This window comes from Phodopus roborovskii, unplaced genomic scaffold, assembly GCF_943737965.1.
Source record: "Phodopus roborovskii unplaced genomic scaffold, PHOROB, whole genome shotgun sequence".
In the NCBI taxonomy this organism is placed as follows: domain Eukaryota; kingdom Metazoa; phylum Chordata; class Mammalia; order Rodentia; family Cricetidae; genus Phodopus; species Phodopus roborovskii.
This window is the reverse complement of record NW_026126447.1, coordinates 37,794,743-37,816,938: the sequence shown is the minus strand read 5'-3', so window position 1 is coordinate 37,816,938 and position 22,196 is coordinate 37,794,743. Positions and strand designations below refer to the sequence as shown.

The 22,196-nt window shown below is 37.9% G+C and overlaps 1 protein-coding gene across 1 annotated transcript in view; it reads right to left on the bottom strand.

The window, feature by feature from the left end:
- Usp24 (ubiquitin specific peptidase 24) overlaps positions 1-22,196 on the bottom strand; it is a 123,602-nt gene that overhangs the window by 34,129 nt on the left and 67,277 nt on the right. The window contains exons 29-42 of the mRNA XM_051188293.1: positions 21,504-21,589; positions 21,250-21,343; positions 19,087-19,242; positions 15,773-15,870; positions 13,551-13,646; positions 13,209-13,437; positions 12,398-12,557; positions 10,714-10,869; positions 8,370-8,440; positions 7,389-7,549; positions 4,469-4,530; positions 3,314-3,505; positions 2,261-2,378; positions 275-419 (exon numbers count right to left, since the gene is read on the bottom strand). Coding sequence (XP_051044250.1) covers positions 275-419; positions 2,261-2,378; positions 3,314-3,505; positions 4,469-4,530; positions 7,389-7,549; positions 8,370-8,440; positions 10,714-10,869; positions 12,398-12,557; positions 13,209-13,437; positions 13,551-13,646; positions 15,773-15,870; positions 19,087-19,242; positions 21,250-21,343; positions 21,504-21,589 — 1,824 coding nt within the window. The remainder of the gene's footprint in view (positions 1-274; positions 420-2,260; positions 2,379-3,313; positions 3,506-4,468; positions 4,531-7,388; positions 7,550-8,369; positions 8,441-10,713; positions 10,870-12,397; positions 12,558-13,208; positions 13,438-13,550; positions 13,647-15,772; positions 15,871-19,086; positions 19,243-21,249; positions 21,344-21,503; positions 21,590-22,196) is intronic.

Below are 22,196 nucleotides of genomic sequence, written 5' to 3'. Positions count from 1 at the left end.
ATACCTGCCAAAAAAGTAAATATAAATTATGTATTTAGGACACCACTCTAAAAATTTAAATGAGGACTGGGGCAATGGTTTAGTGGGTCAAGTGAAGACCAGAGTGTAAGTCCCTCAAGTAAGCTGGCTAACTACTCTAACCAGCTCTGGATACAAGTGATGTTTTATTTTAGCAAAACAGAGCAGACAAGGCCAGAAGACGCTAGTATCAATCTCTAGCCTCCACAAATAGGAATACACACAGGTAAGTATATCATTAGGTCTAAAAACTTACATCAAACTCCTTGGTGAGAGCAGGGTCAGGTTGATGATGCATTGAAAGCAGTTCTTTTGTAATAATCTGAAGGTTGGAAGGTGAGCTGTCAGCTAACATCACAAGAACTTCATAGGCTGCCAATCGGCTATTTACTGTACTACACCTAAAAACAAAAGCACAAACCAACTTCAAAATCAACATCTGAAATCAAAATGCAAGCACTACAATCCCTTAAACAGTTAATTAGGCCAATGCTGGAAATCTAGTCATCTATGTGCTCTAAACATAGGTGGCAGGAAGATGTTTCAGAGCTATTATCTTCTTAGCCTGATAATAACCAGCAAAATTTTCTCAAATAAGAAAAAGGAAGCTATGAAAATAAGATGCCCATAAACATTTCAAATATGCCCGGTGGTCAATAATTCTGCAATAACACTCACTCATCAGCTTTGTACTCTATTACAGAAATGGAGACAGAAAAAAAATGACATGCAGGAAAGCAGACTTCCTCTATTGCCTGACTTTTAATCTGGGCAGTAACTGTGACCTATAATCAACACCGACATTGCACTACTGAAGTGATCACAGATTAGAATAGACACACAGAAAGGAGGCCAACCAACCTCTGATTGGACCCCTTACAGGAGTGCAGGAGGGGAATTCTGGGACTCTGGGGCTCTTGGGTTAGCATTGCACCTGACATTAACAACAAGGGCCACAGAGGTGGCACTGTACTTTAATTCTTGTCTAGAAGTATGGACTGAAAAGGGCGGGCAAACAATGAATAGGGAGGCATTATACGCATAGATGGAAACAGTTGTTTTGTTACTATGACTTTCAGAAAGAGTTTTCATGTATTTTTTGCTTCAAGGTTTTGGTGGAAAGGTCACTGTAATGAATGAACAAGTTTAGTACATTGGGGAGGGTGAAAAATGTCTGTTTTTCTATTCCAGATGCTACATGATTTTATTTTTATTAAAATTTTTAATAAAAAGGGGAAGGATTCACCAATAAATTTTTCCATTAAAACTGCTAGATATATATTGTTTTGTGTTACTGAAAAATCAAAATACTAATAATTTCTAGTGTTTAATTAGAGTCCCAGGGACCAAGTGCTAAATATTCCAAGACAAGACCAGACAGGAATGAGGATGAAAACCATAGCCCTAAGGACAGTTCAAGAGCTTTCCCTGCCTTCTAGTCTATTCTTCTAATACGAAATCTTTAGCTGGAAAAGTATTTACACATGACACTTCATGGGACAACATATAGTGCTTACTATCCCTTGCCTATACCAGTCATCTTTGAAATGAAGAGTCTCTTCAGGATTAGTCAGGTAACTCTTGCTTTAGAAAATTAAGTTCAGTTTGGAGCAAGTTAAGGGGCAGCTTACTGATGTCTTTTTTATGGACAAAAGTCTAAATATCACTTGAGAAAAGTTAACAATATACATGGATATTTCACATTTAAGTCCACAAAGACTAATATAAAACCTTGATTCCAAAATTCACAACTGTAATAAATTATGAGCAGTTGCAGATATGAGAACATAGTATGACCCAGCAAATGACAAGGCTCTACATCTTTCTCCTAAAAAAATCTTGAAGTCTATATTTGGAGTCAGTTTACTTGGAGGTAGTTCTTTATTCTCTCTTTGAACTCATGACCTCTCACATGGCTAAATGTGTGCTTTACCACTGAGCCACACTCCCAATCCCTTATACATTGTTTTACTTGGAATTTGTCAATGACCAGATCAGCACATAGTTACTTAACTATCCCACCTTGATGATGAGAACTCACCAGCACACTTGCTCTGTGCTCACTATGTGCCAGACACACTTTATACAAAGCTCATTTGCATGCATTTGTTTAAGTGGTAGAAAGCACAAGACAAACAAACTCACACAATGGAAGACAAACTCCAAGTTAAGAAAATCTTTGGACTACAGTTGTGAATTAAGAGATTTTACCAAAACTGAACACAACGTGCATTTTCCATACTTTGGATGAAAGTCCTGTTGACTGATGGCGGCACTGCCAGCTGGAGAATGACTATTTAAAATAATTCTAGAAGCTCGGAAAAGGAAGTCATCTAACAATGGTTTAATGAGTGATGAACCTGGAATAGAGCATAATAGTACATTGAAGGTGAACACAGATTATATTCAAAGATCCTATTGTGCTTTCCTATGAGAGCAGCACAGGCATGGAGGCCACCCAACAGCAATGCACTCAGAAGCTTACTTCTGAGTGCTAACTATGTGGCTCAGATCTGTGGAGTGGTAGGAACAGGAACAAAGTAAAAAGTAGCCAGGTGACATGCCTTCTTTTAGGAGTCTAAACAGTGAAAGGAGTCAAGCTTTCATCTTGGAAACACAAATGCCAAGAACACCACAAGCAGAATGGATTGAGTAAATGAACCTTACTCTGGGCATCAAGGAAGTCCCCCACACAAGAGCTAAAGGACATTTTTTTTTTTTTTTTTTTTTAAAAAGCCTATCTCCTTCAGGCAAAATGATAACCTTCTTTCTGGTTAAAAATCACTTTTCTCTATGTTTCCTCAATATCCAAGAAAATTCTATAGTCTACTTGGTACTATCACTGTGGAAGTTGTATTCCAGTTTATCTTCTGAATATAATTTATAGCATTTGGAAATTTATTTTCAAATTATAACTGTACTTCAGGGGAAATCTTAACATTTTCTCCAACACTGAGGAGGTAATGGTTGGGGATTACCTCCTCAGACATGAATCACCCTTATAAGATTGAAAACATAATATAAAATATGCTAACAGCAAGAGATAAACTTACTCTGAATTATAACTTTTACTTGATATTAAAAGTTATGTGATGTAACTATTTTGAACAATGTAAAATTATGTGGTTTAATGACACATATGTGGATTGCTAGTCACAAAACTGTAGACAATTCCCTACTCCTAAAAGGTCCATTTATTTAGCAATTATCATATTGTCCTAGTTTACACACAACACTGGCAGTAAATGAGAACCAAGGTTCTCTCTCCCACACAATAAAATGAAGCAATAATTACCAAGCATTTCCTTTTCTGCCCCACAGAGTGAAAGCAGGGTCTTAATGAGCCGCAAATGTCCAGCCAATAAGATGTTGTCTGCTTCAGTAGTCTCACATTCCGCTGTTCGATTAGGTTCAAAGTTATCCAGCCACGTAATCTCATCTTCAAGCATGCTAGCTGGGCTGATTCGTAACTGTTCCATTTCTGAAGCTGAGAAAGGGGTAAAAGTGAGGAGGCAGAAATCTACTGCAAAGAAAAAATTTTATTCATGGAATCAAAGTTCCAAATGAGAAGCAAAGTCAAGTCCTGATCTTTCACTTCAGAGCTCACAAGCCTGCTCATTAATAACCTTCTGGTGCAGATACTATCAAGGCTATGTCCTGCAGATACTAAACACCTGACTACATCCTCTGTGGGGCTGTACAACTTGCATATATAAAGGGGGTGTTTATTTCCTCTGGCTTTCATGTTCTACTCCACTTAATATTTTTGTTGATCCTGAATTTTATTTCTTGCAATCTGAAGTGAATTGGGAGTAAAGAGTATGGAATATATTATACAGTTGGTCTGAATACCTAAAATATACATGGGACATTTGCATTATTTATAATATATTTGCATTATTTGAAAGCACAGATGAGTAAAATCTCCATATTCTAAAAAGCAAGTTCTAATACTGCCACTGGAGGCACTGACTGACCTCTGCCACTATCAACATGCTTCAGCCAATTCCTTCAGCTGTTAAATCATCACTCTTACTGTCAGAACAGGGCCTAGATAGATGTTCAGTGGTTAAAAGCAGTGACTGTTCTTCCCGAGGACCTAAGTTCAGTTCCCAGTGTTCATGTCAGGTAGCTTACAACAGCCAGCTAACTCCAGTTTTAGGGGATCCAATGCCTTCTATAGGCACTCATGTACACATTCACATAACACATACACATGTACACATAAATAAAGTAAAAATAAACCTTAAAAAAGTGGCAGAATAAATTACACTAGAGAGTAAGATGTTAATTCTCTCTTAGTTCAATTACAAATGAGCCTGGTAAACCGTAGAGTTAACTAACCTCTATATACTGGCTTGGTATGTAAGAGGAGCAAAGATCAATGGCACATGGATTTACATGCTATTTCCAAGAAAACAAAACCCAACATTATGAGGTGTTTACTTACTTGTCAGATCATCTAATAACTGGCACCGCAAATCAAAATATTCCATACACTGTGACAGCAGTCTACAAACCAGATAAATTCCAGTTACTAAAGAGGCTGAGTTTAAAAGATAAAGCATTTTCCTTAAAAATAAGTTCAAAAAGCAGTTGAACAAGGTAATTTCCCCAACCAAACAATTACTTACATTAAATACCTAGTTTAGCATGACAGAACTGAATAATTTTGCTAAACTGCTAGGAATAATTGTATAAAGAGAAGGAAAGTTACTAAATATATGTTTTAAAATAATATAAGCACTGATAGCATTTGTTCATTCAAATGTGAATCACTATCTACCAATTAACTGAAATGCACACTGAATAAAAGAACAAAGAATACTGATAACAATTAATAAATATCAAACAAGCATTTAGAAGAAGCAGGAGAAGGAGAAGAAGACAGTAAGAAGAGAAAGAAACAAATTATGTAGATTAATCAAGGTACTTCTACAACTCTATCATGATTAGGAGCATAGGTTCTAGAATCAGACTGTAGTATAGTAATAGGAGTGTTGAGTCTAGATTTCAAGTCTTGGCTCTACTACTATAGCTAGTGTCCATGGACACCTCCTTTCTCGCAGTCTTCTAATTTTTAAATGCTTATTATAGTCTCATTATAAAATAAACATTCATGTATATTCAAGTAGACATAAATGGCTTAAGCAGGAATAATGAACAAAGAGTTTTAAAAATACAAATAATAAAATATCCAAACTAGGGCCTTTCTGGGGGGGGGGGGTTAAAAAAATAAACAGACACACAAAAACCTTGGTAAACTATATGGCACAGTAAGATTTGGTAATTGCTAATTATATACAAAACTAAGACATTTTTAAAATGAGAGATACAAATTTCAAATTTATAAAAAGTATAACTATTCAGTTGTCTTGGAAATTCAACAGCTTCCCAAGTCAACATATTGTCAAAAGGTTCTTTTACTAAAAATCTCATCTCATGGTTTGTCCTTTTTTAGAAAACATTTATTCATTTTATTTTATATGTGAATGTATTATCTGCATGTATGTATGTGCACCATGTGTGTGCTTGGTGACCACAGAGGTCACAAGAGGGCACTGGATCCCATTAAACTAGGGTTTTGGATGTTATGGGTGCTGGGAAATGAACCCAGGTCCTCTGCAAGAGCAACAAGTGCTCTTAACCCCTGAACTATCTCTGCAGGCCCCTCCCTCCACTTTGCTTTTTTCCTTTAAGGGTAGAGGAATTAAGTGACTCTCACAGCAAAAACAAGCCCAACAGCTTCAACTTCTTAAATAACTAAAACTTCCACTTGAGAATCAACATCCTTCAAATAAACACTTATGAACAGGAAAACTAGCTAGGGAAAGTTCCAATTTGAAAGGCAAAGAAGATACCTACTTTTAGTTTTCTAGATGAAACTCAAACATTAACAAAATACAACTAAAAATACTCCCAAGAAAAGTACTAAGCTAGGAAGCTTTACTGGTAAAATCTACCAAACACTTAAAACACAACAGTGGTCCTTCTTAAACTCTTCTATGACCCTGAAGAGGTCATGTTTCCTAATTCTTATGAGGACAGCACGATCTTAATAGCAAAGCCAGATAAAGATCCCAAAGAAAACTAGAATGTAACATCTCTCACAAATGCTAAATCAAAATATCCCCAATATTAGCAAGCCAAAACATTTAAAGGATCATGTAACATAAACAAGGACTGATTTCCTGCAATGTAGAGACAGTCAAACATGAAAGAAAAAAAAAAATCACTGAAACACCACATTAACAGAAAAGGAGTGAAGGAGCCCATACAAATTAGCTTTAGTTATACAACAAAAACATTCAACATGGAGGCTGAAAGAGATGGTCAGTGACTAAGAGGACTTGCTGCTCTTGCAGAGGACATAGGTTTGGTTCCCAACACTTCAAGTGCCAGAATACAGTACCCTCTTCTGGTCTCCACAGGCACCAGAAACACAGATGCTGCATAGACACACATCAAATAAGTCTAACAAAAAGGACCTGACCAACTGTAACAATGTAGGAACTGAACGACTCTATCTCAACATAGTAAAGGCCACATACAAAAACTCCATGTGGACCTCCCATTCAACAGTCTAAGATGGAAAGAAAGCTTTTTCCTAAGAGCACGATGGCCACTTTTATCATTTCTATTCAACAGAATGCTGAATGTTCTAGTCAGAGCAAGTACACAAGAAAAAAGCATCCAAATTGGAGAAGTAGAAATGGACTTATCTGTCCACTAATCTGACAAACTTATATTAATATATGGAAAAGCTTGAAGATTTCACCTGAACCCTGTTAATTTAGCAGTTACAGGATATAAAAGTCAACAGACAAAAGTAAGTTGTGCTCCTCCCACCAACAGTGTATAACCTGAAAAGCAAAGAAGCCAATCCTTTTTACAATGGTATCAAGATAATAACATTCTTGAGATTCAACTTAATCAAGGAGAGAAGTCTCATGTAGTAAAGTGGTAAACAAAGCTGAAGAAAGTAAACATGCTGTAACAAGACATCACATGTTTATGATTAGAAAACAAAGTCTTCTTAAGATACCCAAACTACCCAAAGTCATCTACAGACTCCATAAAATATCTGAGCTCAGGAAGTGACATACATGCAAGAGGATTGAAGTGTGGCCGCGACCCCCAGGGAACTAGCTCAAACAACCTCTGGATCTCATCAGTTAGGGACAGTAGGGTGGGAGCAAGGATGATGGAGAAGGAAGCCTGGTGGTGTTTAACTCTCCCTGCGTGGTAGAAAACATGCAAAGCCTGGGTGCTAGGTGGAGAAAGGAGAAACCCTCTCGTCTCAAGAACCCACACAGATGTCACAGGAGCAGTACAATCAATCATTTCCCCATTCTCTTTGTATTACATACCTTTGATTAACTCCTCTCATGATACTGGTTGGGGACCAGAGAGGCAGCTGAGCTGTGAGAACAACACCTAAGAGGAACTGATTTGGCTTCTGCACTTCGGGATGGGCTGAAGTGTCTGTCTGACTAAGAGTGTAGAGCTGATCGCAGGCGACCCGGCGGATCTGAAATGTGATCAGTGGTAAAGGACAGACGTCATTAATGTTTCATACTACTTAAAAAGCGACACCCTGAAAACCCAAACTATCCTAATTTTGGCTGCTAAAGATTCTACTGAGTAAGTGGATTAATTCAAAATAAATGTGTTGCTAGGTGGCAGCGGTGGGGTGGTGCACAACTTTAGTCCCAGAACTTTGGAGGCAGAGGGAGGTGGATCTCTGTGAGTCTGCGGCTAGCCTGCTCATCTACAGAGCCAGCTCTAGCGCAGCCAGGGCTATACTGAGATACCCTGTCTTGAAAAACCAAGGGTGGGGGTGGGGGGTTAGGGGAAAGAAAAAAAAAAAAAACTGGTTTGGAAACTAATTATTACTTTACTTGAGTCAACAGGTTTTTAACTCAATGAAAACAAGCCAGAAAATCTCATTTTCAAATATTTAAAAAGTTCATGTTCATGGTCACATATAAAAGATATAAAACATAAGAAAGTTCATGGCTTGAAGATGATCTCTCTGAACTCTGACCAACATGTTAATTCCTGCTGCCTTTGCAGGTCACAGATGCTCAACACTGGAGGCTACTCTTTGATCATTATCCACAACAACAACAACAACAACAAAAATCAAACATCAATCAATTCCAACACAAGTGCTAAAACTTGTGTTGGACTGTGGAAGGAAAAACAGAAGGCAGGCAATAGTCTAAATGATAGCTTTTCTTCAGGGCTGGTCTGCAGCCATTCCTTCTGTACTCCTTACAATGCCACAGGTGCTTATAAAAGTCACAACAACAAGACCAAAAGGTTTGCTAAGTAATAGAAATCCTTACCTCAGCACTTGGTGATCCAAGCAAAATGTCAATGATAAAATCAGCAACACATGGCAAGTTATAGAAAGACGCTAAGGAGAACAAGAATGAGGGAGGAGAAAGAACTAATTAGGTGGCACACTTACAAAATGTTGGTATTTGTAAAAAATTTCCTAAGTTCAAACTTAAGCAGAAAAATTTCTCCTTTCTATAAAGTTAGACCCAAGGATCATCTACAATGATCTCCCATGTCTTCCCAGCAATTCCAGGGAACTGAACGTGTACCATCACTACACATTAGCACCACTGCCTCGTATGTACCAGTTATAGAATAAGGAAGTCTTATCTTGATAAACTACCAGTACTAGTAAAACAAAACACACCCTAAACTAAGTTTATACATGATAAAAATAAAAACGTGGAGAAGTTGTATTTTTTCAACTTGAAAATCTCTAAATCAAACAATTACAAGTAAATTAAATTATGAATATGCTGCAGGTTTGAAAAGCCATTTCATAATGATTTATGTTTCCCATATAAAAATCTTCAAATGAATTTGTTCTCAGAGAAAATTTATGCAGTTATTACTTAGGAAAAATACAGAAGTCTAATTTCTAAGTTTACCTTGATAATTTTCACTTCTGATTTATACAATTAGTTTAGACATTAAAAAAATACATCAGGGGGGATGGAGAGATGTCTCAGTGGTCAAGAGCACTGGCTGCTCTTTCAGAGGACCTGGGTTCAATCCCCAGCACAAACATGGCAGCTCACAACTGTCTGTAACTAGAAATGCATGCAGGCAAAACACAAATGTACATAAAATAAACTACTAAAAATACATCATGATTCAATTCTGTATCTTTGGTGGTCTGAATTACAGCTAAGACTAGATAATTGGTACACATCTAAAACTGAATTAATAAAACTCTTGTTAGGCAGCATTTGGGTGCTGGAGATTCAGCAGGGAACAAAATGAACAAGTCTCTAGCTTAGTAGAGTTCACAACATAGTTGGAAGAGAGGGGATGATGGCCACACCATTATAAAGAAGTGTATTATAGTGAAGAATATAAAAACAAGTGATGCTGAAAGAATAAGGGGAGGGGCTTGGGTTGTATGAGGTCACAGGGAAGGCTTTAGCTTTTGGAAAGATAGGGAATGTATAACTGGAGTATTATGTATGCAAAAACTTGCAGATGAGGAAAGAGCACTAAGGAGGAAGAGGAAACAGCCAGTGCAAAGGGCCTGTGGCAGGACCATAGCCTGTGTATTAAGGAAATAACAAAGAAACCAGTGAATTAGAGACAAAGTAGACGAATATGGGGAAAACAGAATCACTGGTATAGTGTATTGTGTTGGGTTTGGGGGCTTAGTAAAACTTGGTTTTTACTGGAGATGAGCAGAGAAGCTTGGAAGTTCTGAAGAAGGAATGACATACTATGACTGATATATTAAAAGGCCCTCTCTGATTATGCATGAAGAATAAACTGCAGAGGCAGAAGTAGGGAGATAAATTAGGTCAATATTGGTACAATCTAAATAAGAGATGACAGCAGTTTCAAAGTACTAACCATGACAGGAGTACAAATGCATTGACTCTAGCTACAGTCCTAAGGAGGTTGGGCTGAATAGATGAAGATATAGTAAAAATGTAATAGTTATTACAAGGTTCTTAGCTAGAGTATGCAAGGGGCTTAGCTAGAGTATGCAAGAGGCTGGTATTGCCCATAAGCTGGGAGAATTTTTGAGTGATATAGGCAAGATCAATGTCCAATCTGATTAGGTGTGATACATCTTAGGCAGAACTACGAGGGGTGTGGCCCAGGCCACAGATTCAAACTAATGTGCTGTATATCAGTGGCTAGGTAAATTTAAGGCTGTGAAACTGGATGGGGTCACCAACAAAGAGAGGACAGAGCAGAGATATAGAACAGAGATATTGAGGGACTGAGACCCAGTATCCCCATCCACTTGAAGTCAGTAAGAAAGCTTATAGATCCAGGCCTGGGTTTCATAAATTCTAATGATGAAGTCATTATTGAGAACATATAATTTATTATAAACTAGTAACCCGGGTGTTTCAATTCCTTAGATATAATCATCCCCAACTGGGCATATACAGGGTCCACAACTGATGTGGAACTGTGTATGTTGACACAAATGCATACATATGTACACAAAAGGCTTGGCAAACACTCAAACGTTCCTGCAGAATAAACCTCTCTAGCACCATTTTCAGCTGTGCTACATCCTTCCTCTCCCCACTCTCCACTAAGCGGATCTATTTATAAAGCAATGTTAATTTATATCAGAAATCTAGCTTTTCTCTCAAAGAAATGAACTACTAATAAAGCGCAATCTACCTAGTTGCTGACTCCGAAGCTGCAGGCATGTAACAAGAAGTGACAAAGCCTCGCCAGCAATCAGGGCATCTTTGGTGGACACAGACTGCTGTCGGACACAGATCCCAGCATGCAGAGTTGCTGGCTCTCCTTCACTGCCAGAGCTGCAATTGCTTCCTGAAAGCAGAGAACACAAGTTTAGTGTGGCTCCTAGGATCATGCTGTGTTTTAATCTAAAACCCAGAGTCCCAGTTCCACACTAATTATTGCAAGAAGCATTGCTAGGGAACAGGCATAATCTTCATATTTGATACACACTAACTGCTTTGTCCTTACACATTTGCTGGAATTCAAAATGTTTTCACAAGACAGAACTACTTAAAGTGGGACAATGTCTTGTATCTTGTAAGATAATCTTGATCTACATGGACATTAAAATATCATTTATCTAAAACTTCTGCATATTATATATCATAACTAAAAAAAAGAAACAACTTTTATTATTAAATTGGGTGTAGTGGCATACACCTTCAATGCCAGCAATGGAGAAGCAGAGGTTGATCTCCATGAGTTGAGGTCAGTCTAGTCTATATAGTAAGTATCTGGGCAGCCAAGATTACAATGAGACCCTGTCTCAAAAACAAACAAACAAACAAACAAACAAGAAAACACCAGCAACAAAAAAAACCAAACTAAAAAAACCTTTTTTACTATTGCTGTATTTATAAACAGACGGTGCAGGAAAACTAAACAAAGCTAAGAAATAAAGAGACATAAAAAAGGCCTAATAGAAAACATGTTGTCAGGGCCCAGAAGGATAACTCAGTTGGTAAAATGCATACTATGAGAACTTGAACTTAATATGCAGAACCCATGTAAAAGCTGGGCATAGTAGCACACACTTGTGCTGAGGAGGGAGAGGCAGGCACATTCCTAGGGCTTGCTGAGACAGCCCAGCCACAAGGATTTCTGCCAGTGAGTTCCCGACTCAAAACAAAAAGAGAATGAAAATTATCTGAAAAACAGTCTCTAGCTCACATACGCTATACATAGTCTCTATCTGTCTCTCCCTCTGCCCCCCCCCATACACACACACACACACACACACACACACACACACCACAAAACACAGACATGGGTGGGTGTGAAGCTGTGCCAAACCAAGAAAGGAAATTTTATCTATGTTAGACCTCTGAGGAATTTGTGTTTTAGTCACAAATTATAGTCTTATAACACTTTTATGCTCAGCAAAGCTAAAAATGGTTGGACCTGACATCTCTATTTATTAATAAATGCGCAGTCTATTAAATAATGTATCAAGAGTGATGAACATTTACTCATGTTCAAAAGCAAGAGAAAAAAAACTTTTTATAATCTGACACATCTGTGCATGGATTATTCTTACAAGCTACTCTTGCCTAATGTTTTATTGTCTTTTTTTTTTTTTTGATATTTTTCTACATGAGTCCTGTAGTTGCATAATTTCTACCTGCTATTAAACACCCCCACTCCCTCTAAAATTTATGAACTGTTCTTGTTTAATAATTAGCATTATAAATGCATATACACATATGTATATATAGGTACATGCGCACGCGCACGCACACACACCCACCCATCCCCCACCCTCCCAGGACTGAAAAGCTACAGGGAAAAACACTGTTCTGTGTTTCTTTAAAAGCACTGTCCCGTTTAAATTAAGTACCTGAACTGCTGAGTCTGTTTCTAATTCCAACAGGAAACAGAGAATTACTTTCTTTAATCGGCTGGCTACTTCCAACAAGGTCAAGTCGTCCTGCAGCTGCAGCCCATGACAGTCTCATGAAACAAGCAACAGTGGCAGTGAAATCACTTGCTTCCATAGTCTGAGGAGGTATGGAAAGGGTGGTATGAGAGACAGAGCTGCTTGTGAAGACATCTGCTGACTTCTCTGACCCCGTGGCCTCAGGTTACAATTCTTCCCTCTCAGATCAGCCAGGACTGCCATCTCACACCATCACACTGTATAGTTTTAAGATCTATTGACTGCAGACTCCAAACTCCATGCTCTGGTTTTACCCAATCATTCTTCAATTTGTTTTGTTTTTGTTTTTTTTTTTTTCTGTTTCTTCTCCTGAAGTGTACATAGTATACTTCACCTTCCATGAATGTCCTTGTGACTTAGCATGTTAGCTCTGGTTTTGTTCTTTTTACTTAAGTCTCCTCTCCAACTCCCTCATTTGTTCACCATTCAGTCTTTTAAGACCTAACTCAGGAGCCACTTCCAGAATAAGGTACACATAGCAGCGCGCAGCACAGGTAAAAGACCCCTTATTGCTGAGGCTCCCAGAATGCTTTGCTTTTGTAGTTCCACTTGATACTTTCCTTGATTAAGCTATGTCTGCACTTGGAGTAATTTTCCTTCCTACTCATGCTATGTTGCTTGAAAGCAGTGTTCACACTGGAGCTATTCCGTATCTACAGTTCCTCTCCCAAGTAGGAGACACATAATACGTCTATATTCACCAGCCACTTACTTGTATTGCAACTCGAGCTGCAGGGATGATTTCTTCAACCCTAATGGAAGATCTGTCAGATACTGACAACTGTCTGTAGGATGACTTTTCTGGGGTTCCACATAGGGACATCTGCCTGCTTGTCTGACGGCTGACATTTCGGAATGGACGGGAAGAAAGTGCTTCTATACCATCTTTGGTGAGGTCTTCATCTAATGATGTTGGCATTGTCTGTCCAACAAGTAAAAACCTTACAAATAAAAAGTAACGCTTATTCAAAAGTTATTTCATACTATTTTAATATGATAAAACTTGTGAAAAGTAAAATATTATCTTCTGAGAAAAACGCAATACATTTCATACCTTGCAAGTTGTAGACAGATAGAATAAACACCCTGCCTTGTCTCATAGTCTACTTCTGATGGGATGGAATCTCTCTGCATGACATTTACAACCAAACTTCAAAAGAAAGAACAAAGGAAACATAGTAAAGACATTAATTTTTAAAAATAGAAAATAGTCTATAACCAGATGTTCTTAGTAATCAAGTTTCTATATACAAATGAACTATCTATATACATATTTTTTGGTCCATATTTTTTCTACAAGGACTTCCATAAGAATTGGACTTGTGGTTTAGCCTAACAGAAAACCCAGGTAGTGTGTTCAGGTAGCAGCCTTTCTCACTAATTGGTTTGCCATCACTGAATAATTCTTGGTATTAGTGGAACTAGCAATTCAAAAATATATCAAAAATTGGTATATTCAGTCAAGCTTGTTTTCCATCTCTACTACACAATTCATTATTCAAAATGCTTCCTAACTTTTCTTGCTTCCATTCTTACCTCTCCACCCTCCAAATCTACTCTTATAAGGGCAACCAGAGTGTTTTTTTTTTTTTTAACATATAAATCAGATCATGGTACTGGCCTGCACAAAGGTATTCAGTGCTTCCTATGTGGAAGAAAAAGACAGAATGTGCACAGCAGACGGTTAAGTGCTACATATCCTGCTCTCCAGTGTCTCCAGAATGCCACACCCAACTTCTCTGCCTTACAGACGGTTAAGTGCTACATATCCTGCTCTCCAGTGTCTCCAGAATGCCACACCCAACTTCTCTGCCTTACTCATTTGGTCTCTGGAGTCCCACACAGGTTACTAGGCAGCTTCCCATACAAGAGTAGATACTAGCTACTCTTCTGGAGACTGGGCCATAACTATCTTCCTACTGCTTTGAATATTCCACGATTTTGTAAAACGTCACTTAACCAAGTGGACATTTTCCTATTTTTCCCCCCTCTCTATAGCTCTTATCACTCTCTAATATAACCCTTTGTTTGTCTCCTTCTTTAGTGACTGCAAGCTTTACAGGGACTTGGATTTTTGTCTACTTTACTCACTGCTTTGTTCCCATTGCTTAAAACAAAGCATATCACATGAACTAACAAATAAAAACAAGTAAATCCAAGAATAATGCTTTGACCACCACAGACATGAAAACTATTAGGTAAATGCTTTTTTTGTTTGTTTGTTAGTTTGTTATGTTTTGATTTTCCGATACAGGGTTTCTCTGTGTAACAGTCCTGGCTGGACTGGAACTCATTCTGTAGACCAGGATGGCCTCGAACTCACAGAGATTGGCCTGCCTCTGCCTCCCTGAATGCTGAATTCAAGGTGTGTGCCACTAAACCTGGCTTTTGAAATGAATTTTTAAGAATACTTCAAATATGCAGATTGAAAAGTGGATATAGTGGCTATAGTCAAGGCTGTAGAACTGACATGATCAAGGAAAGCCTGAGTTAGAAAGCTAATTCTGTAAGGATGGAAAAAATACAGCCTAACTCTCCAATGACCCTGGGAAGCTAGAAGTTTAAACCTTAAATTCCAGACCCTGACCTCAGCCAGTAAATAGGCAAAAGGTCACTCTTTCCTGCTTGAGGATCTTTCATCACTTTTCCCTCTACTCAGGTCTAACTGCAGTACAAGAGACAAGTGATACATTTTTATTCTTTTCACTCATCCTGCCCTCTACTTGGTTTAGAACACCCCATCTCTGTTTATTGATCTATGGAAAATTTTACTCATTCTCAATTCCCAGCTCAAAGATCACTTTTTTGGAGGGGGGCGGGGAAAGCATTACCTAGCCAATTTTTTTCTTCCTCTCAGCACTGGCCATGCGTCACCTCTTACAGACTACATATATATATATACTTCCAGGCTAGCTAGCTGTTCTGTTAGTTACTCTTTAAGCACAAGCCTCTGACGAGCAGGGTTCCACCCAATTAATCCCGCTGCACCAGCATCAATGTTGCTGCAATATGGGAACCAAACTGATGGGAGATGTAAGAAACAGGTGGCTGTCTCACCAGTAAGTACTCTTCTACCAGGGGGGAGAGAGACATGATTAAGTTTCCTCAAGTGATCAAAAGTCAGAAACGGATAAATAACCCGAAGGATCAAAGCACTACTCCTATTCGTTTAAACCATCACAATGCTTCACACAATAAATACACTGGAGGGATAAGCACGGCTTCTGTGAGAGAAACACACTAATGAGACCATCATCAGTTCTGTGACTCACAAACCTCAAACCTCCTGCTTTGAGGAAGTTCTCACAGAAGGATTTTGCACAGCTTCTTGCCATGTCATCATCAGCTGTTGGCATGAGTTTGGAGCTTAGAACCTGGGGAACAAAGAAGCAAAGTTAATCACCCTAACATTTTCTGTAGAAATAACTCAAGGCAGAATTTCTTAAATGACACATCTTAGTTTCTCCCAGAGGATTATGAAGGCCAGTTTCTCCCAATAAAGACAATCACATTTTTCTCATACTGCATTTAATTAGGATTTCTTTTCCCAGTTTTGAACCAAGTCTTTTCATGAAATGCCTTCAAGCTTACGTAATAACAAATAAATTTTTGTAATTTGCAAAATACGTTCTTTTAACAGATGTAGGCTAGAGTTTTATAAACAACCGAAAAACAAAAAACATGAAGTGAAGTCCCTAAAGAACATAGCTCGTATTCATTGGACATGTGCTCGGCACTAAGCACATCCATTTTACTTTCTAAGTGAGGGGGCCGAAGGTCACATGATGGGACTTCAAATCTGGGTGGGATTTACTCTAACATCTCTGCCCTTCTCTGATACTGCAATACCTACCTAAAGCTAACTGGGTTATTGTGATGGGTGGAGGATTCTATTATACAAATCACCACAACCCCAGCTATGAGTTGAGAGATCACACACATGTCATTTTCCCATTGACCCGTTTTCCTCATCAGCTACAGCAGGATAATGATTATACATACCAGTAGACTGTCAGATTAAGTAAAATACAATTTTAAGATGCTAAGTGAGCAGCAGTACAAACAAGTGTTCAGGAAACAATAGCTCATTTAGTTGTTTTGATTTAAAAGCCACTTACGATCACAGTTTTAAGCTAGATATTTTGAACTAAAAGTACTTTCTATTTTAAAGAGTCCAGTTCTATAAACTTAATGGCATTATGAACTTATTACTTAATGAGGGTTTCTGGTTAGAGACACGTTCTACCTAGGTTCCCTTTGGGAAAGGAGTGCCTCAGATTCAGAGTAAGTCCAACAAGGGAGAAGGGAGACCGCTGCCCTCAAGTCTTTCCTGTGAGCAGTTATCCGCTGACATGTGCATAAACCCCATTCTTAGGGAGCCACAGTTGAGTGAAAATCAATTTTCTTAAAAGGAATAGGTATTTATAATATCAGATTTGAGGTGGGCAAATGTAAGTTAATGAGAAAAATACAAGGATATTATCATTTTTAAGTACTAGCAAAAATTAGTGATTCTGGGAAAGTTTTGTTTTCCGCTTATTTTGTAGATTTGAAGCAAAATCAGATCTATCAAAAGAATTTACAGTTATTTTGCAGCTCTAAAATTACACTGGAGATACTTTAAATTGCATTGGAGATACTTTATATCCACAGAGTTTTGGTTCTAAGACAATGTAATTTAAGTGGTTGATGATGAGCTACACCCCACTCCTTTGCTCTGTGCTGTCATACAGATGACAGAATTACACCCTAACTTTTAAGAATTATCTACTCAAAAACAGTCAACCTAGTAGGAATTACAAGATAAAAAAAAATTTAAGTTTAAGTAGGCCAAAAACTTCTAGACAATTTTGGCTTGGAATACTGTACTTTTTTTTAAATGCCCATGTTACAAAAGGTCATTATTTAATTTTTAAAATGTTTTACTTAATATTTTCCTTTTTAAAACTAATTTGTCTTTTCACAAAAATGAACACTTTAAGGCTAATATGTAATATCAGCTTTTGAACATATAAGCAACATGTGGGACAAAAAAAGCATATAATTATATACTCCAATTAGATTAGATGAATAAACCTCAGGGAAAATATAGGTTTCCCCTTACTAATTATGACATTTGTTATGGCTCAAAATCTACTTGAACTATAAACTAATCAGGACACTTGTTGTCTATTTAGTTTTCATGACACAGTAAGGCTGCTTAGTTATTGATGTGGATATGTATCTGTAGGACAAAGCCAACTCATTCATGGTTTTATCGTCTATAAATAGTGATTGGAGGGTCTGATCTAGGACACCTTGGAAAGAGAAGTGTTTATACCCAGACACTTCCCACTTCCTAATTAAGTACATCTAGCATCTCATGTGTCTTATATAAACTGGAAGCAATCACTTCGTCTTTTGAAACCACTGTAATGATTTGTACACAGGAAACAAGTAGTGTTTGGTGAATTAAATATATTCATTTAAAGCTATTTTTAATGAGATAAGTAATTGCATTGGGCTGAATAACTGATGCTCCCCATGGTAGTTTGGATGTAATTAGGGGGTGTGGCTTTATTGGAGTGGGTATGGTCTTGTTGAAAGAAATGTGTTACTGTTGGGGAGGACTTTGAGGGTTCCTATGTTCAGGATACCACTCAGTATCTCAGTCGATTTCCTGCTGCCTGCAAGATGCAGGACTCTCAGCTACTCTAGCATCGTGTCAGCCTGTGTGCCACCATGCTCCCCCCATGATGATAGTGGACTGAACCTCTGAAACTGTAAGTGAGCCAACACAATTAACTGTTTTCTTTATAAGAGTTGCCATGGTCACAGTGTCTTCACAGCAGTAACAGTCTTAACTAAAACACCCCCTAAATTCACTTTTTGCAGTTTAGATCCCTAATATGTACTAGGGGGTGGAGGCTATGGGAAATGATTAAGTCATGAAGATGATGCTTTTATAAGGGGGGTTGGAGCTCTAAGCTCAGAGCATCCTTTCATGCACTGTCTACCCAGTGAGGATACACAAGAACACAGTTGTCTATGACCCAGGAAGTAGGCCCCCATCACACACTGAATCAGTTGATGTTCTGACTTGGGGTTGTCCACTCTCTACAACAAGGAGCAATAATAAATTTGTGGTTTTAGCTACTTCAGTATTCATCTATTATAAAACCTGAATGACTAAATAAAAGATAATAAAAATAATTGATCTAATTCATTTAGTAGCCTTCTGAGAACTTGAAATAGTGTGTTTCTTGACAAATTCTTCATAAATCTCTATTAATGTCAACAAACTACCACTTAAAGAAATAGTACATGCATTTAATCAAGAAAGCTAAAGATAATTCATATTATAGACTTAAAAAAGATTATAGAGGAAGGCAACAAGATGCATGACATATAAGATTTCCTAATTCTTTACCTAGATGTTATTTTGTAAGTAAACAATGCATAGAGGTACAAATGGAAAAAGAAAAGAATTTCAATTAATCTTTTTCTACATTAATTTTCTAGCAGATCACCCCTTATCACTTGTTTCTGGTGTCCGAAAGCATGACTCTCCCAGCCTGTCAAATGAAACACATGAAAAAGGTGTTTCTTACTTCCAAATTGTAGAGCACCCTAAAGGTTGACATGCCAGGAGCAAAAGAGCGGAACAAACTCTCCAAGATGGAGCTGGCGCTGGGCTGATGCTGTTGCTTTGATGACAAGGATGGCGACTTTGAAGACTGGGAGCTTGTTTCAGAGAGCAAAGTTTTCTACATTTTAAAAAGGTAGAGAAGAAACATGTGTCTTCAAATCACACTTGAAGCAGATCTCAGAGCTTTGTGTCCTTTTCCTCTTTAATATAAGCCACAGTAATTAAGTTCTCAAAAAAGACCAATGAATGAACAAACAAACCCACTTCACAAGACAACCTAATTCTCCACTAACAAAACATACAACTGAGTTTAATAAATAATGGCTAAACACTTCATGAATGCTTTGAGACTGCATTCTCAGAAATACCAGCAAAGTCATTTTAATTTGTTTCCATGTTTATATTTTGTGCTTTTAATAAACCATAAGATTGCTAAGACAGTAGTCTTGAGGATTATTTTTTGACTGATACTGCTGACATATTTCAGTTACATCAGTTCTCTCTCAAATACATACCTAAGCCAGAGATGACATGACTGAGCAGATCCAATTTTCAACTACTAAAATATTAAATACAAAACTCACTTTCAACAACTTAGTTAAATGAGTTTCTTCTGAGAAGGTAATTCAAAAACATGATATGTAAAATGGTTTATATATAAATCCCTTAGTTCTGAAAATTAAATAAGATAAACTTCATTATTTCTACTTTTTCTTTGCAGTGATGGGGACTGTACAGGCCTTTGAATGAGGGAAAGTGTCACAAAGCCCAACCGTTGTCTGTTTTAGTTTTGGGTGTGAGCCTAGCCTCTAACAGCTGAGCCATCTCTCCAGCCCCAACCATTGCCTTTTTGAGACAGGGTAGTTCAGGTTGACCTTAAACTCAGATCTTTCTGCTTCTATCTCCTCAGTGATGGGATTACAGGCAGGCACCAACGTGCTAAGCCAAAACAAACTGAAGTGTAACTTGTGAGGAAAAGTAATGATGACTCATTTATACAAAGACGTCAGACAGAATAGTCAGATCCAGGGAGGCATCTTTTTGGTACACAAAGGTCCCTGCACTCAAAGATCTACAGGGAAACCAAGAATGTTAAGCACACAGGATTTTCCTCTCAAAGTAATGGATACCATAACCTGTTCTTCCATCCCGGAAGCTGGGAGTATGAGCAAAATAGCCTGGTGATCTGTGTTATTGGTTGGTCCAGGCCATATCATGCTCCTACAACCAGGAGCTAGGTGGCTGGTAATCTAAAAGGCCCTTTATATTGTCTGTTATAGCCAGGGGCTCCCCCTTACCAGAACCAGAGGTGGCTAATAGCTTAAATGACCTCTATGCTATCTGTATGACCACAACCAGGTCAGATCCTTCCTTAGGCCCTTAAGCTAGTACAGGTAGCCTGTCTCTAGAACCCATCTTCATAGAAGAAATGACACGCTCCCGGAGTTGAGTTTTGATGTAGTTACGCTTCCTTGTGCACTGGGATTGTATTACACCAGGAAACTTCTTCCCAAATTATACTGCGTTTAAATTTGGTGTAAGTAAAGCACCTGGTATCAGACTCCCCAAGGTTTAATCCAGGTTGACTTTATCAACCTGAACCAACTTTCCATTCTGCCTGCATTGACACCTGCAGAGACCCCCCTCAACATCTTGAAAAAGAAAACATCTCAACAGCACCAGAACTGCCTGACCCCCAATGTAAGTACAACTCTTTGGGCATCAGTCTCCTCTTTTATACCAGGCACAGGCTCTTCCTAAAACTTTATCTCATCAGCACTCGGGAGGCAGAGGCAGGTGGGTTTCTGTGAGTTTGAGGCCAGGCTTGTCTATAGAGCGAGTTCCAGAACAGGCTCCAAAGCTACATAGAGAAACCCTGTCAACAAAACAAAACAAAACAAAACACCACCAACAATAAAACTTTATCTCATTAACAATTCTGTTTGGACCTTTTACATGGCAACACAAAGTTCTGATTTTAACTTACGGCAAGGATATTTTTCAAAAGGATAAAGTATTATAGAAAGATGTTATCATATAACCTTCACAGGATTCAGGTAATATTTTCAATGAATCATGACACAAAATTTTAAGCTAGTTAAATAATTATTAATACTATGAATACCTTTCTGCCTAAAGAATCCAGCTGATCAAGGGCTTCCTGAATGGCCGGATCAGTGGGTATCAAAAGCAGGAGCTTCCGTACTCGTAGAGTTATCCTGAGAAATTTTCAAAAATAAATTCTTACATATAAGCTATAGCTTCAGTAACAAGTTTTTCAAAGTATGTATGCATGCATATTACATATATAATAAATTTTAAGCAAAATTTACTTGGCTCACCAACTTTTAATAACTTGCCCTCAAGCCTCACATTTACCTTGGCTCCTCTAGATTGGCAAGCTGATACAGCATGTCAAACACATTACACACAAGTGCCATCACCACACCAGGGAGAGATTTCTCCTGAGGGAAAAACAAAAACAGCAAACTATAAATACATACTAACAATAGAATTTTCTTTTTCTAACCAAACTTACAAACAATAAACATACCAGCACTGAAAGTTTGGGCGAGACTGAAGAATGAAGGGGTACTGAGTTAGTAGACAGATCATTTCTCTGTATTTTATGCAATTTGGGAATGAATACAGAGAAAGGGAAGGGCCAAGAACTAGGCCTGTTTAAAAAAATAGTGCAGGGCCAGGGCAAGCACTGAAAGCCCAATAAAGAATTTTTTTTTTTTTTTTTAAATAATTTAAGAGGAAATGACCAAAGAGAAAATGCTCCCCTGAAGGATCAAGAAGTAGAGACACATGAACCTGAAAAAAGTCAAGGAGAGTAAGAGAAGATGAAAGGAAGTTAGAAGTCAGTTTAAACCACCCTTTTCAAGAGCTTTGTTGATCTGATATGAAAATGGGACAGTAATTGGTAGAGAAAGTGATTTTTTTTTTTTTTTTTGGGATAAAGGTGTGTGTGTGTGTGTGTGTGTGTGTGTGTGTGTGTGTAAGTACAAGTATATGTAGGTAAATATACATATATAGGCCAGGCATCCACTTGATTTACCTTGTTAT